Source organism: Lycium ferocissimum, chromosome 3 (genome assembly GCF_029784015.1).
Source record: "Lycium ferocissimum isolate CSIRO_LF1 chromosome 3, AGI_CSIRO_Lferr_CH_V1, whole genome shotgun sequence".
Lineage (NCBI taxonomy): Eukaryota > Viridiplantae > Streptophyta > Magnoliopsida > Solanales > Solanaceae > Lycium > Lycium ferocissimum.
This window is the reverse complement of record NC_081344.1, coordinates 40,307,436-40,319,883: the sequence shown is the minus strand read 5'-3', so window position 1 is coordinate 40,319,883 and position 12,448 is coordinate 40,307,436. Positions and strand designations below refer to the sequence as shown.

At 38.6% G+C, this 12,448-nt stretch overlaps 1 protein-coding gene across 2 annotated transcripts; it reads right to left on the bottom strand.

Moving 5' to 3' along the window:
• Positions 1 to 4,157: 4,157 nt before the first annotated feature.
• On the bottom strand, positions 4,158 to 8,539 carry LOC132050224 (SUN domain-containing protein 4). 2 transcript variants are annotated; one of them, XM_059441367.1, is made up of 5 exons: positions 8,398 to 8,539; positions 7,296 to 7,512; positions 5,851 to 7,085; positions 5,634 to 5,719; positions 4,158 to 4,436 (listed from the first exon to the last, which is right to left on the bottom strand). In XM_059441367.1, exons 2-5 carry the CDS (start codon positions 7,453 to 7,455, stop codon positions 4,208 to 4,210), a joined length of 1,710 nt encoding a protein of 569 aa, XP_059297350.1. In that variant the 5' UTR covers positions 7,456 to 7,512; positions 8,398 to 8,539; the 3' UTR covers positions 4,158 to 4,207. The 2 variants fall into 2 exon arrangements, with proteins under 2 accessions (XP_059297350.1, XP_059297352.1); XM_059441369.1 differs by having other exon boundaries at positions 7,296 to 7,501; positions 8,388 to 8,518.
• Between the last annotated feature and the right edge of the window lie 3,909 nt (positions 8,540 to 12,448).

The window sequence follows — 12,448 nt, the reverse complement described above, 5'->3', positions numbered from 1 at the left end:
AACTCACACTTAGAGAACTTGGCATACAACTCCTTGTCTCTCAACAACCCAAGAACAACTCTCAAGTGTTTTTCATGATCTTCTTTACTCTTCGAGTAAACCAGAATGTCATCAATAAACACTTTCACAAAAGAATCTAAGTATGGCTTAAAAATGCCATTCATCAAATCCATAAAAGCAGTTGGGGCATTAGTTAGCCCAAAGACATAACAAGGAACTCATAGTGCCCATATCTAGTCCTGAAGGCTGTCTTCAGAATATCTTCGGTCTTCAACTGATGATAACTCGATCTCAAATCAATTTTTGAAAACACGGAAGCCCCCTGAAGCTATTTAAATAAATCATCAATACGAGGGATGGGGTACTTATTTTGGATGGTGACTTTATTTAACTGGCGGTAATCAATGCACATCCGCATAGTCCCATCTTTCTTTTTCACGAAAAGCACAGGAGCGCCCCACGGGGAGACACTCGGACAAATAAAACCCTTACTAAGAAGATCCTGAAGTTGTTCTTTCAATTCTCTCAACTCTGTTGGTGTCATCCGATATGGAAGAATAGAAATAGGGCGGGTCCCTGGCTCTAAGTCAATGCAGAAATAAGTATCACGGTATGGTGGCATGCCTGGCAAGTCGGCGAAAAACACCTCCGCAAACTTACACACTACCGGGACTGACTCAATAGATGGACCCTCTGCACTAGTATCACAGATATGCCCCAAATAAACCAAACACCCTCCATCAACTAGCTTCTTTGCACGAATAAAGGAAATAATTTTCTTTAGGGCTAAGGTTACCCTTCCACTCAAGTCTAGGCACCCCGAGCATAGCTAAGGTGACTGTCTTGGCATGACTGTCTAGTATTGCATGATAACTAACTCATCCCCAGGATGACATCAAAATCTACCATGTCTAGAATCACTAAGTTAAACCAGGTTCCATACCCCATAAATCTGACAGTACAAAATCGATAAACTCTATCTACAACCACAGTCTCTGACTGTGGTAGATACATGAATAGATCAAGACCCATAGAGAAATATGTAGACACGTAAGAGAATTTAGACGCTGGGACAAATAATACAGAAGCCATCCGGTGACACACTGAGATGTTACCTGTGATGACTGTATCTGAGCCCTCAGCCTCTGATCTACCAAGAAAGGCATAATAGTGAACCCGTCTGCCACTAGCCTGCGAACCTCCACGATCAACCTATCCTATCTGAGCCCCGCCCCTACCGGGCTGATGTCCACCTTGCTCGACCGGAATCGGCCCTCTCCGGTGCCACCTCGACCAGCTATGTGACCACTACACCCAGTCTGAGCACGGTTCCTACCACGCTTCTTGGAAGGAAGCACCTGTAGCTGCAAGCTAAAGAGCTGACAACTGAAGGGTAGTGTTTAACCCTTTCACAAATTTCCTAACTCTCTCCTCCTCAGTAGGCACAAGCTGGAGAGCATAACGAGACAAAGAATGAAATTGGGCCTCATAAGCAACAACTGAAGAATTAGCCTGCTCAATGTGACTAAACTCATCACGTCTCCTGTCCCTCAAAGTACGCGGAACGTACTTCTCCAAGAATATTGAATAGTACTTAGTCCAGGTCAATAGCGGTGACCCAGCTGGTCTACACTCCACAAAAGCCCTCCACCACAACTTGGCATCACCCAAGAGCTGGAAGGTCACAAACTCAACACCATACTTCTCCACCGCCCCCATCTTGTGGAGCCTTTCATGACAGTTCATGATGAACTCACAAGCATCCTCAGCCTCAGTGCCATAGAAATCTGGAGGCTTCATCTTAGTGAACTTCCAAAACAAATCATCCTCATCACCAGTAATCACCGGACCTCCCACAAGTCTAGGAAATACCTCCGGTTCTGGAGCCTCATCCATATCGGGAGCCATAGCTGCAACATGCTGTACCCCTGGAGCACGAACCCCGCTCGGAGCCGCATCACCCACTCTCACACCCTGAGCACCTAGAGCGGCTGGCAACACACCTGCCTCTGTCAACCCGTTCAACAGGTTCAACACACTCGAACCATGATGTCTGACAACACTGGAGGAGCTATAATATATGGCTGAGCTGGTATTGCTGCAAACTCTACTGCCTCATCTGGAACTACCTGAGGCACCCGGGACCTAGCTCGAGCCTGACCAGCCGCAGGAGCCCCGCCCCTGGCTGGTGCTGCTGCTCCCCTACCTCTGCCACGGCCTCTGGCCTGGCCTCCACCGCGAGTTGCGGCCCCAGTGGCCTGCTCGGGTGCCTCATTCGCTGCTGCTCCCGCATGAGTCCTTACTATCGGTGAGAGAATAGAATGGAAAAGCAGATACCAATTTGAATCATCCAGATACCAATTGGAATCAAGTAGCACGAAAGAAAGAAAGAATTTGAATTTTCCTAGTGTCCCATAGCCTCTCGAAGATAAGTACAGTTGCATAATTTAGATCCACTGTAATGTTATGGTTGAATGGATTGTAGTTGTAAATGTTTTTGATGGTTTGGGAAGCAATGACATTTTGTGTCACATTGATGGAATGAAATCCAATGACATTATGCAATTTAGGCTACATGTAATGGTTTGATTCAGTTTTAATAAGTAGTACCAAAAATAGTGCCAGGCTACAAAGTGTAGTACTTAAAAAAAGGGTACAAACTTAGAACTATTGGGAGAACAATATACAGTTCAAGAACTTCACTGGGCGATATATGCCCCTAGACTATGCACGAGTGAACAAATACGCCCTCCAAAGGCAAATTGGGGGATTCCGTTTAACTACCTCCAAAGGCAAATGGGGGGATTCCGTTTAACTAAGGGCACGAATGGATCATGTATTGGACGACAAGGGCATGTTTGTGCCAAAGATTTAATGACAGGAAAATCCTCTCAAATTCACATAGTTCAAGGGCATATTTGGACATTTTTCGTATTTACAAAATACTTGCAAGTGTATGCATTGTATGCTGTCGGGGTATACAATTCACAATTTATATACTATTATGATATACAACAGTATAATATGATAGAATACAATTTACTGCAACAGTATACTCTAATGGCATGCAGTATACTATTAATATACTTCAACTGTATACTTCAATTAAATCAATCTGATGTGAAAATGCACCTCACCACTTGTCCGCTTGCAAAATCATTTTTGGAAAAAGGACACAATCAAAGTTACATTTGCAAGAGCTTGGTATGTGACCATTTGGCTAATTTCATGGGAGTGGTCTTTGCTCCACTGAATTATCTTTTCTACGCATCTGATAGCATAGAAGACCAGAAGCGTTTGCTATTGCAATTTGTTTTGGGTTGTCACAAGACTTGTAGGTGAAATTCAATGCGTAGCAAAACGGATTTTGGTAGGAATCAAGAAAGATGGAGAATGCGAGCTAAATTGGAGGGAAGAGATCGTCAGACATACAATTTCGCAAGCAATAAGGCATATAATTAGACTTGTAGGAGATTAGTGCTTCTGGGAATGGAAAAAACTCTAGTGGGAGCGCCGCCCAAAAAATGGGTCATGCAGTTCGCAATCCAAATTTAGTCGGACTCCAATGCAGATACCAAATACGGAAATAAAATAAAAAAAATAAAAAAAAAAGTGGATCATTCTTATTTGGAATGTGGTTGAAGCTCAGGGGATATAGAAGGCTTGGGACAACAAAGCCACAAAGGAGTATGGGTATATGAGTTAAATATAACCCCATTGGTATTTGGTTAAAATTCCCAATTTTGTTGTGGGTTTATGAAACCAAAGCCCTTGGGGCACATTCCGTAACCAGTACTAGAGAAAATAATCCATTTATAAAAGGTTTTGTATTTGTTTATGCTTCGCATTGTTATCATTTCAAATTCAGTACAGTTAATACCAATATTATTTTGTACACGAACCATTATATTATTTTATACCATATTGACTGTTGGATAACAATACAATAATTAGCTATACTTGGATAAAACAATTCAAATGATCAAATTGCCCTTCTTCCAAGGCTTTTCTTTATATCGAATTCAAAACCAAATACATAGTTTAGATTATTTATGGTGTATCTCATTTTAATACTCCCTCCGGTTTTTCACAGATAGGGAGAGGGTTTTGACAACTGAACTATAAGGTTTAGTTCCAAATGCAACAAGGCAAACAAGTATTGAGAATGATGTTGTATATAGGTGCTGTCGTTGCTATATTACATAAATTACAAGGAAAGGATTATAATAGTAAAGGTAGAACTCAAGAGTAGGAAATACCAGGAGTAACTCTCTGAACAAAATTTCCTGGAATTTTCTGACCTATAATTACTCAAAACTGTATCTACTAGTAGCCTGATAAGAGCCAATAATCCAAAAAATGAACATATAAGAAGAATAACAATTCCTTTGTTCTCCATGTGTACCTGATTCCTTTTAACCTTTTCCACCTCCATCCTGCATTTTGATGCAAATGTTAGAACAGCAACACAATGCAGAAAAATGAGGATACCGATAGTTATCGAGCAAAAGTAAAATTTGCTTTATTTAGGAATCATTACTATGAGAAATTCGACAACTGTTTAATATAATTTACTTCTAGCCATATAAATTTCGGTTTTATACATGAAATGCAGGGGAACAATACTGTTTCATTTGGAATAAAAGAAGTGAAAAGCAAATCCCCCCCTCTCTCGACCAGTCCATGTGAAGGAAAAGCAAATAAAATACAGGATATCAAGGTAACTATGCTAAAATTAGAACAATACATTAGTAATGCTTCGTCTAGACAGTAATGCTGCATATGGATTAGTTAATTTCAAATCCTCTAGTTAATGCATGCAAACTAGATTTCTGTGTTCAAATGCATAATTTTCAAATCAATTGAGTGTTGTTTCGTAGTACAATGCTTCTTCTGGTAAGATAAATACCGTGGCATGAAAGCTTCTTTGAAAACTACAGATACTGGACACTAAATAATTTCTGCATTAACGTTCATTTGTGTCAACTGTTTCCTACTTCATACATGCAGCATAGTAATATTAACAAAAATGAAATCCCACAATCTATTGCTTCCTAATTTAAGAAGCATAATTCTTACCTCATGTCAATTTATTCTACGTACTATCCTACTCGTACAAACTAATACATTTCCTGAAAGGTAACCTAGGATGTCGTCCTATCGTAAAATTGAGAAAGAAAATTGAGTCAGGTCAAATGGAGACTTTATAACAGGGTGTACTGTTTAAGATAGTAAACATCTCCGTCATTAATTGCACGGAAGCCACAGGGAAAACAAAAAGGATAAAATTTGTTGCATTTGAACCACCCATTTTATTCATATATTGAACAGAACACCAGATTCTTCATGCCAAAGTGAGACTAGTTGATTCTATTATTTTTTTTTTGATTAAGCACCGGGTGTCCGAGTCTCTTTGAGCCCCGACTAATCCCGGGGGTGCACAGGCCCTCGGCAAGGAGTTTCCCGCAAGTGCACCACGGGTAATTCAGGGTTTCCCCCGTCCGATGGCCCTCAGAAATTGTTTGCACCCAGCGGGTTTCGAACTTGAGACCTTGAAAGGGAGCACCCCAAGGCTCAAATCAATTGCCACCAGGCCAACCCCTAGTTGATTCTATTATTAGGAGATAATATACCTGAGAATAGCATTTCCCTTGATAATGTCTTCCAGCTGTGTGGAAACGCGGGATTTCCATGATACTAGGTCGACAACTTCTTTACCCTGAAAGAAGCATTGTGATAGCATTTTTTTATCAATAACATTGGGGTAAACTTGACTATACGCTTATGCCACAGACAAGAATCTAAAAAAAAAAAAAGGAGAGCAAAGATAAGAGGAAGAAATTCACATACTATGGCATCCTTGCTTCGGGATAAACCCCTTATGTCTGATCTGATGTTTTGAAGAAGAATATCTTTTTCTCCCATTTCGGAATCGAAGTCTTTGAAAATCTTGCCATATCTAGAATTTAACTCTTTCAGATATCGTTCCAAAACAGACAAATTTATATCAAGAGATCGCACTTTTTTCATCAGTATCTTCAGACTGTCCCCGGGCATCCTATTTACCTGTTGATGACGAATTTCTTCCACTGGGTCATGGACATCAATTGTCTTAATATCAGCTTTTCCAACAGCTTGATCCTTTTCCATTTCGTCATCAACATTTTGAAAAGTTTGACCTTGATTAGAAACATGTTGAGTGGGCACAGGCTTCTCCTCACTACTAGTTTGTTCGGGTACAAACAACTTATCTTGTTCAGAGATCAGATCCTCAAGCATAATTTCAACAGCATCAACTCCGTACACCTCCAAAATGCTCAGGGTACAGTAGAACTCTGAACCATAATGGCTCAAAAGATCCAATTTGAGATATCTTACCCATTTTGGTTCTGGAAGAAGAAAAGTTTGACCTTGCCTTACATTTCCAGCGGTAAAATTTCCAAGTTTGATCCATGTGTCTGTAGGATAAATGGGACTACCAAGGAGCTTAAAATCTTTTAGGTTAGACGAGTGATGTTCAAAATTTGCAACCTCTACTGTATCCACAAGGGTTTCTTCAGACAGTTCAATGACAACAAACTTCTCTTCTGCTGAGCAAGGATTACGAAGGTATTTGTCCTTATCTCTGCTCAAGATGTTGGAAGCACCTTTTGCTTCCTTATTGTAAGCTAGGACTTTGGCTCCTTTTGAAGCAGAAGCATAATTATACTCCGATCCTCCAGGCTCTAACCTATGTAGAATTCCTCCGGCCTGGCCAACTTTGTGCTGATTTTTGGCGTTAAATGCCTTGTTTTTGAATTCATCAAGACCTGGAGGCACAGCACGAGCAAATCTGTCAGATTTTGAAGCGCTAGCTTGTTCTTGAATTGCAGGAACAGGTTGGCTGTTATGCAAAACATCCGGTGATACTCCATTGGTAACTTGACTTTTCTCCGCCTGTGTACATGAATTTTTGGCTGAATCTTCAACTTGGATTTCCTGTGATGAACTTTCAGTCATGGGCAAAGCAGCACAAGTGCCTCTATCATATTGAGGTTTATTTTCAGCACATGATGTTACAGAAACAGGAAAATCTCCCGCTCCATCTACATTACACAAACATGACATGTTAAAGGCAAGTATAAAAGCTTCTACTTTTGAATAACAGTGTAACAATGTGATGTAAGACAAATTTCAACTTTTAGACTAACTAAACAGAAATGCTCAAAACAAATTGGACCAAGGGCATATTGTACAATTTGGGTGCAACTTAATAACCATTAATATCATAGAAAAATTGAGTCAATGGAACTAACCTTCATTAACATCACCATGACCGATCCACAAGTTCAAAAGGAAAACAAGTGCCCACAGAACAGCAATTGCAGAAAGAGAAACTTTATAAACACGATTCCTCCCGTAAACTGCCTTCTCCAAAGCTCTTCGTTGCAGAAGAGCCCTACGTGATTTCTGCATTGTACATCAATCTGATCTGGCTGAGTAACAAACCTAAGAAGACCTAGTCCAAAGTCCCTACACAAGAAAAAAATAAACACTTTTATACTTCAAAAGCCAAAGGCACAGATTCAGCTATAAGAGAAAATTATGAGGTAGCTCAAAGATACATAATTTGACTCAGATTATGCCAAAAGATTTGGCTCAATTCTGAAAATTTAGTTGAAGAATATTGATCATACCAATCAACTAGTCCATAAGCATGATGGAAAAAAACTACCAAGAAGTCAAACGTATAGAGTGCATCACAAGTGAAACATAAGGAAGCACATTACTCAACACTATACCAACTAAAGCATTTGATGGGCCTTTACTCTTCATCCATCTCCCCACAGCTGTATAACTAACAGCAATGAAAAGGAAATGAAAAGCTTTGCTTCTGTCTAAAGCTTTTAGAGATGCAAAATCTTGGAATTGAAGCCAATTGTAAGTACACATACAAGAAGAACAAGAATAGAGAATTACCACTGATATGATATTCTATATAACACCAAAAAACTACTCCCTCCGTCCTAATTTATGTGGGACGGTTTGACTTGACGCAAAATCTAAGAAAGAAAGCAAAGACTTTTGAAATGTGTGGTTAAAACTAGTCTTAGTCATTTATGTGGCTATAAATCATTTGTTAAAGGGCAATTTTAAAGTTAAATTGTTACTAATTATAGAAAGGTGACATTCTTTTTTGACAGATGAAGTAAAAAAGATGCAAACTTTTCCAAATTTGAAGAAGAAAATCAAAGAAAGATCTAAATTTGATAAGTGATTAGATCATCAGAAAGAAATTCCAGAAACAAAAAAGATCAAAGAAATCACCAGATAGGAAACACTCAAATTGAAGTATGAAAACGTAACATAAGTCAGTAAAAAGAAAACAGGAAAGCAAGATATATAAGGCAAGATCACCTGATATCAACTGGGGATCTTCAAAACCAAAATTCGCTGAATTCCAATCCAAAAAGCGAAGCGATCTTTTTTTCTGGTTTTGTGCTGCCGTTTCAACTCATCTATTCTTCGTTTTTATATTCAGCCAAAAAGGATATTTCCAATCTAACGGCTTTCTATTACATCTACTATTCCTTTTTCAAAAAGTCCAATCTCTCTATCGTTGATTCTTGAAAGACTTGGAATTTTTTTTGAAGAAGAAAAGATGGTTTCTCTTATACTATCAACTATGGACCCACTTCACCATTGGTAATTTCCCCTTTTTCTTTTACCATGACAGTGAAAATAATAACGTACCCTGAAATTTCTGGGTTTCTTATAAGAAAAGAAACCCCAAAATACTAGTGAAAAAGAAAAAAAAAAGTGAAAATGTACTTACTGTTACATACAGGTCGGTAAGGGGAGACGATTGAAATGAAAAGGAGTGAGTGGGGACAAGTTTAGGGTCACATGTAATGTGAAAGGGTGAAGATGACAGTCCAATGATTGAAGGTTAAATAAGAGAATGACGTGTAAATGCCAGCTGGGCCATAATAATTGGGGGAACTGTAGATCAGATGAGCTGGAATCAGCCAGGAAAAGCGTAATCGGTGCAGAAACCGAGGTTTCCCATTCAGAGTACATTACGTGGCCTTTTGCGCTGTCTGCCAATGAGTCCGGAACTAAAATGCTCCCAAAAAAAATATTTTGAACCAAAATACTTCAACAAAAAAAATATTACCAAAATATCTTTAGCGCAGTAATTTACTGCGCTAAAGCACTTAACGGGGACGGCTCCGTTAAGTGCTATAGCGCAATAATTTACTACGCTATAGTGTTCCTCTTTTTTTTTTTCGGCCCTTTTGGTTAACCCTTCTTCCATTACACTTTTTAACGCACTTTGATCATAGATTAATCATGCTTCGGGACCCCGAAACTTCAATATTTTATATAGAACCCTACTTATTTTTGTGCGATTAATAAGATAGGATCAATACATCAAGGATACACAAAAGTTCGGATGGCCGTTTTAGTGGTTGAAAAGTGCTCGAACGCCATTTTCGTTTGAAGGCTCGGTGACATTAGCTTGAAGTTCTTTACGAATACTTAAACTTGTTCATTAATAACTAATCAAAAGTTAGTCAAAATGGCAGCATTCATACAAAAAAAAAAAAAAAACTTAATTAAATTGCATCATTCATAACCTTGAGTAGATAAAAATACTTAACGTACTAATATTCTTCAAAATAACAGCATAATGATAAATTAAACTTAAAACTAAAATCACAACATTCTTAATCATCATCAGAGTACAAGTCCTCAATATTGTCCTCGAAAAATATTGGTGGTTTCTTAAGACACATCTTTTTTCGAAGTGAGTTAGTTCTCTCCTAGGTTGATGATGCTTGTTCTTCGGCCAACTTTAGCATGTAAAATCTACATCGTCTTGCCAGCATTTTGTTGTTTTCTTTTCTAATCCTTTGCATGGCAAGCTCGCAAGTTTCTGAACCTACTTGAGGCATGGTTAAGGAGTACCTTGTTGGGATTGGAGCGTTGAGATTTTTCAAGTCACGAACAAGACGTTCTAATTCGGCAAGCCGATGTGACCATTCTCGGCGTAAACCGTAATAATATTCCCGCGGATCTGAATATTTCACACTGCAGAAATCATCATTACGCTCTATAAAAAGGTGGGGATTTAGCTCATCTAGTTTGAAATCACTAGTATCGCTCGAAAAAACTCGCTATGATTTGAACTCTCATCATCATCATTTTGCTATTTGGTTCTTTTGGAAGGAGTAAAGACCAAGCTGAGTTTCTACTACTCGACATTGAATATGGTGTGGTCTAATAACAAAAGAAAGGGCTACTTATATAGTTGCAAACCCCCAAATACCCTGGGGGAGGGGGGGGTCTTTATGACCCTACCTACTTACCTTATTGTAAGAAAAATATTAATCTTCATCGGACATTTCACAATCCGAATTCCACTTGGATCTAAATCTTGTGCTACCATGTATACCATATTCTACCCTATGGTAACGTATTTGCATCCGATTGTTCTCTTCGCGAAAACGATTAAGAGCCAAATTAAACTCTTGTGGAGTTCCGCGAGGCATTAACATAGCACGTTTTTTTGGGCGTTTAAGCCCTACTGACGCTAACTTGTGCTCCAGTGCTGCAGCCTCCCTAACACGCCAATCCCACTCCTCTCTCATTTTATTATTGTATTCTCGATTGAATCTATCGTTAGGGTTATTTGAGTAATGAAAATCATCATCATCTAATTCTCAGGTCCTACCCATTGCTTCAAATATGTTTCGGAGTGAACGATATAACACGACTAATATCTCTAAATTGGTCAAAAAATGACATAGTAACTCAATTTTGTGTGGAATGTTGTGTAGTTGGTAACAACTATTCGTCAAATTACGTTATATAAAGTTTGATTCGAATCATGACATTTTTCTGTTTGACAGTTAAGGTGACAATATGTTGTAGTGGTATAGCACAGTAAAATACTGCGGTATACCAGTATAACGCATTAAATTACTGCGTTATACTGTCATAGCGCGGTATTTTATCGTGTGTTGTTGTAGAATAACGCAAGAACTTCGCGCTTATTCTCTTTGGAACTGTCATAACGCAGTTATTTCATGCGTTATGCAACACTCCGCACTTAATTTGATTTGACATAACACTGCAAGACACTGTAATTGCATGCATGCGTTGGTTCTATATTCAAACTTCAAATCCTATTAATACCGAGTTCGTATAAGGCAAAAAAAGCAAAAAATTCGAAGTTTCATCTAGTTTTTGCATTTTGTATTCCTCCTAAATTATTCAAAATATGGCAGATGTTCCAAGAATTAGAGTTTCTTTATTCTGGGACGGACAAATTATATTCGAGGAAAATAATTTGCTCTATGATTCTTCCCCAAAATACCATGTTAAGTTTTCACTTGACTTAAAATTCTCAAAACTACTCCAAGCCTTCTATAATAGACTACAAGTTAGTAGAAGTGATTTTGATCTAAATATAATTGAAAAATATCCAACGTCATTTACGCCGCAAGGTGTAACTAGTTATGGACAGTGGTACATTCAAGACGATGATTCTTTGACTGATTATATGAAGGCGCCTTATGATTATAGGAAATTCATAACTTTAAACATCCTTGAAATGTATATAGAGAAGGTCCCCATTAATCGACTTGAATTCATGGCTAGGGCTCCTCGGGAAGCCCGAAATAGATCTCGTCGGGAAGCCCCGTCTATAATTCAGGCCGAAGTCATTCAAGCGGAACCTACTTATCAACACAATTACCCTGACATGAGTACCTATGAAAGCATTTTGACTAGCCAAATGCCTGCGAATAGTTTAAGTCGGCAATTTGACGCAAGCATGGTAAATATTTATTTTTTACAATATTATTATTATTATTATTATTATTATTATTATTATTATTATTATTATTATTGTGTAGTGGCACTTGAATTCTACTAATGATGTCGATTATATTATTTAGGGGTTATACACCTGATATGGATCATATCGGACGGTCTCCTCAATCGGGATGGATGAATGGTTGGAACATCCTCAGCCTATCCAACAACTCAAAGCGATGGTCCTTCCTCAAGTTTCGGTGCAGTTGATTACTATCGGTATGTCTATTTTTTTTTAACATCAATAGTGTTATTTGATGTGTAGTAGTTAAAACACCCTAATTTCTTATATAGGGAGAATGTGGTGGTTGCACCAAATTACAGGCAAAGGCCTGCTATGGATGGTCCGGATTATCGAATTATATAGTGACATCATCCAGTGATAGTGAGGAAATACCTAATGCGGAGGAAAGTGACGATGAGCAAAGTGACGATGAGATTGAGGTTGGAACTAATCCTCAACATCAAGTAGAACTGTTGCAAGACATGATGAACAATCCGGCACACGAGGAGGAACTGAATTCACAGCAACCATTTGAACAGCAAGAGTCGATTCCGGTTCAGCCGCAAAGTCAATTTCAACAGC

Bases quoted from the DNA above. Each gene is read 5' to 3' on its own strand.
- LOC132050224 (XM_059441367.1), bottom strand. From the start codon at position 7,455: ATGCAGAAATCACGTAGGGCTCTTCTGCAACGAAGAGCTTTGGAGAAG. The intron at 7,086-7,295 runs GTTAGTTCCATT...TGTGTAATGTAG, and splicing joins TCATGGTGATGTTAATGAAG to ATGGAGCGGGAGATTTTCCT. The intron at 5,720-5,850 runs GTATGTGAATTT...TGCTTCTTTCAG, and splicing joins CCCGAAGCAAGGATGCCATA to GGTAAAGAAGTTGTCGACCT.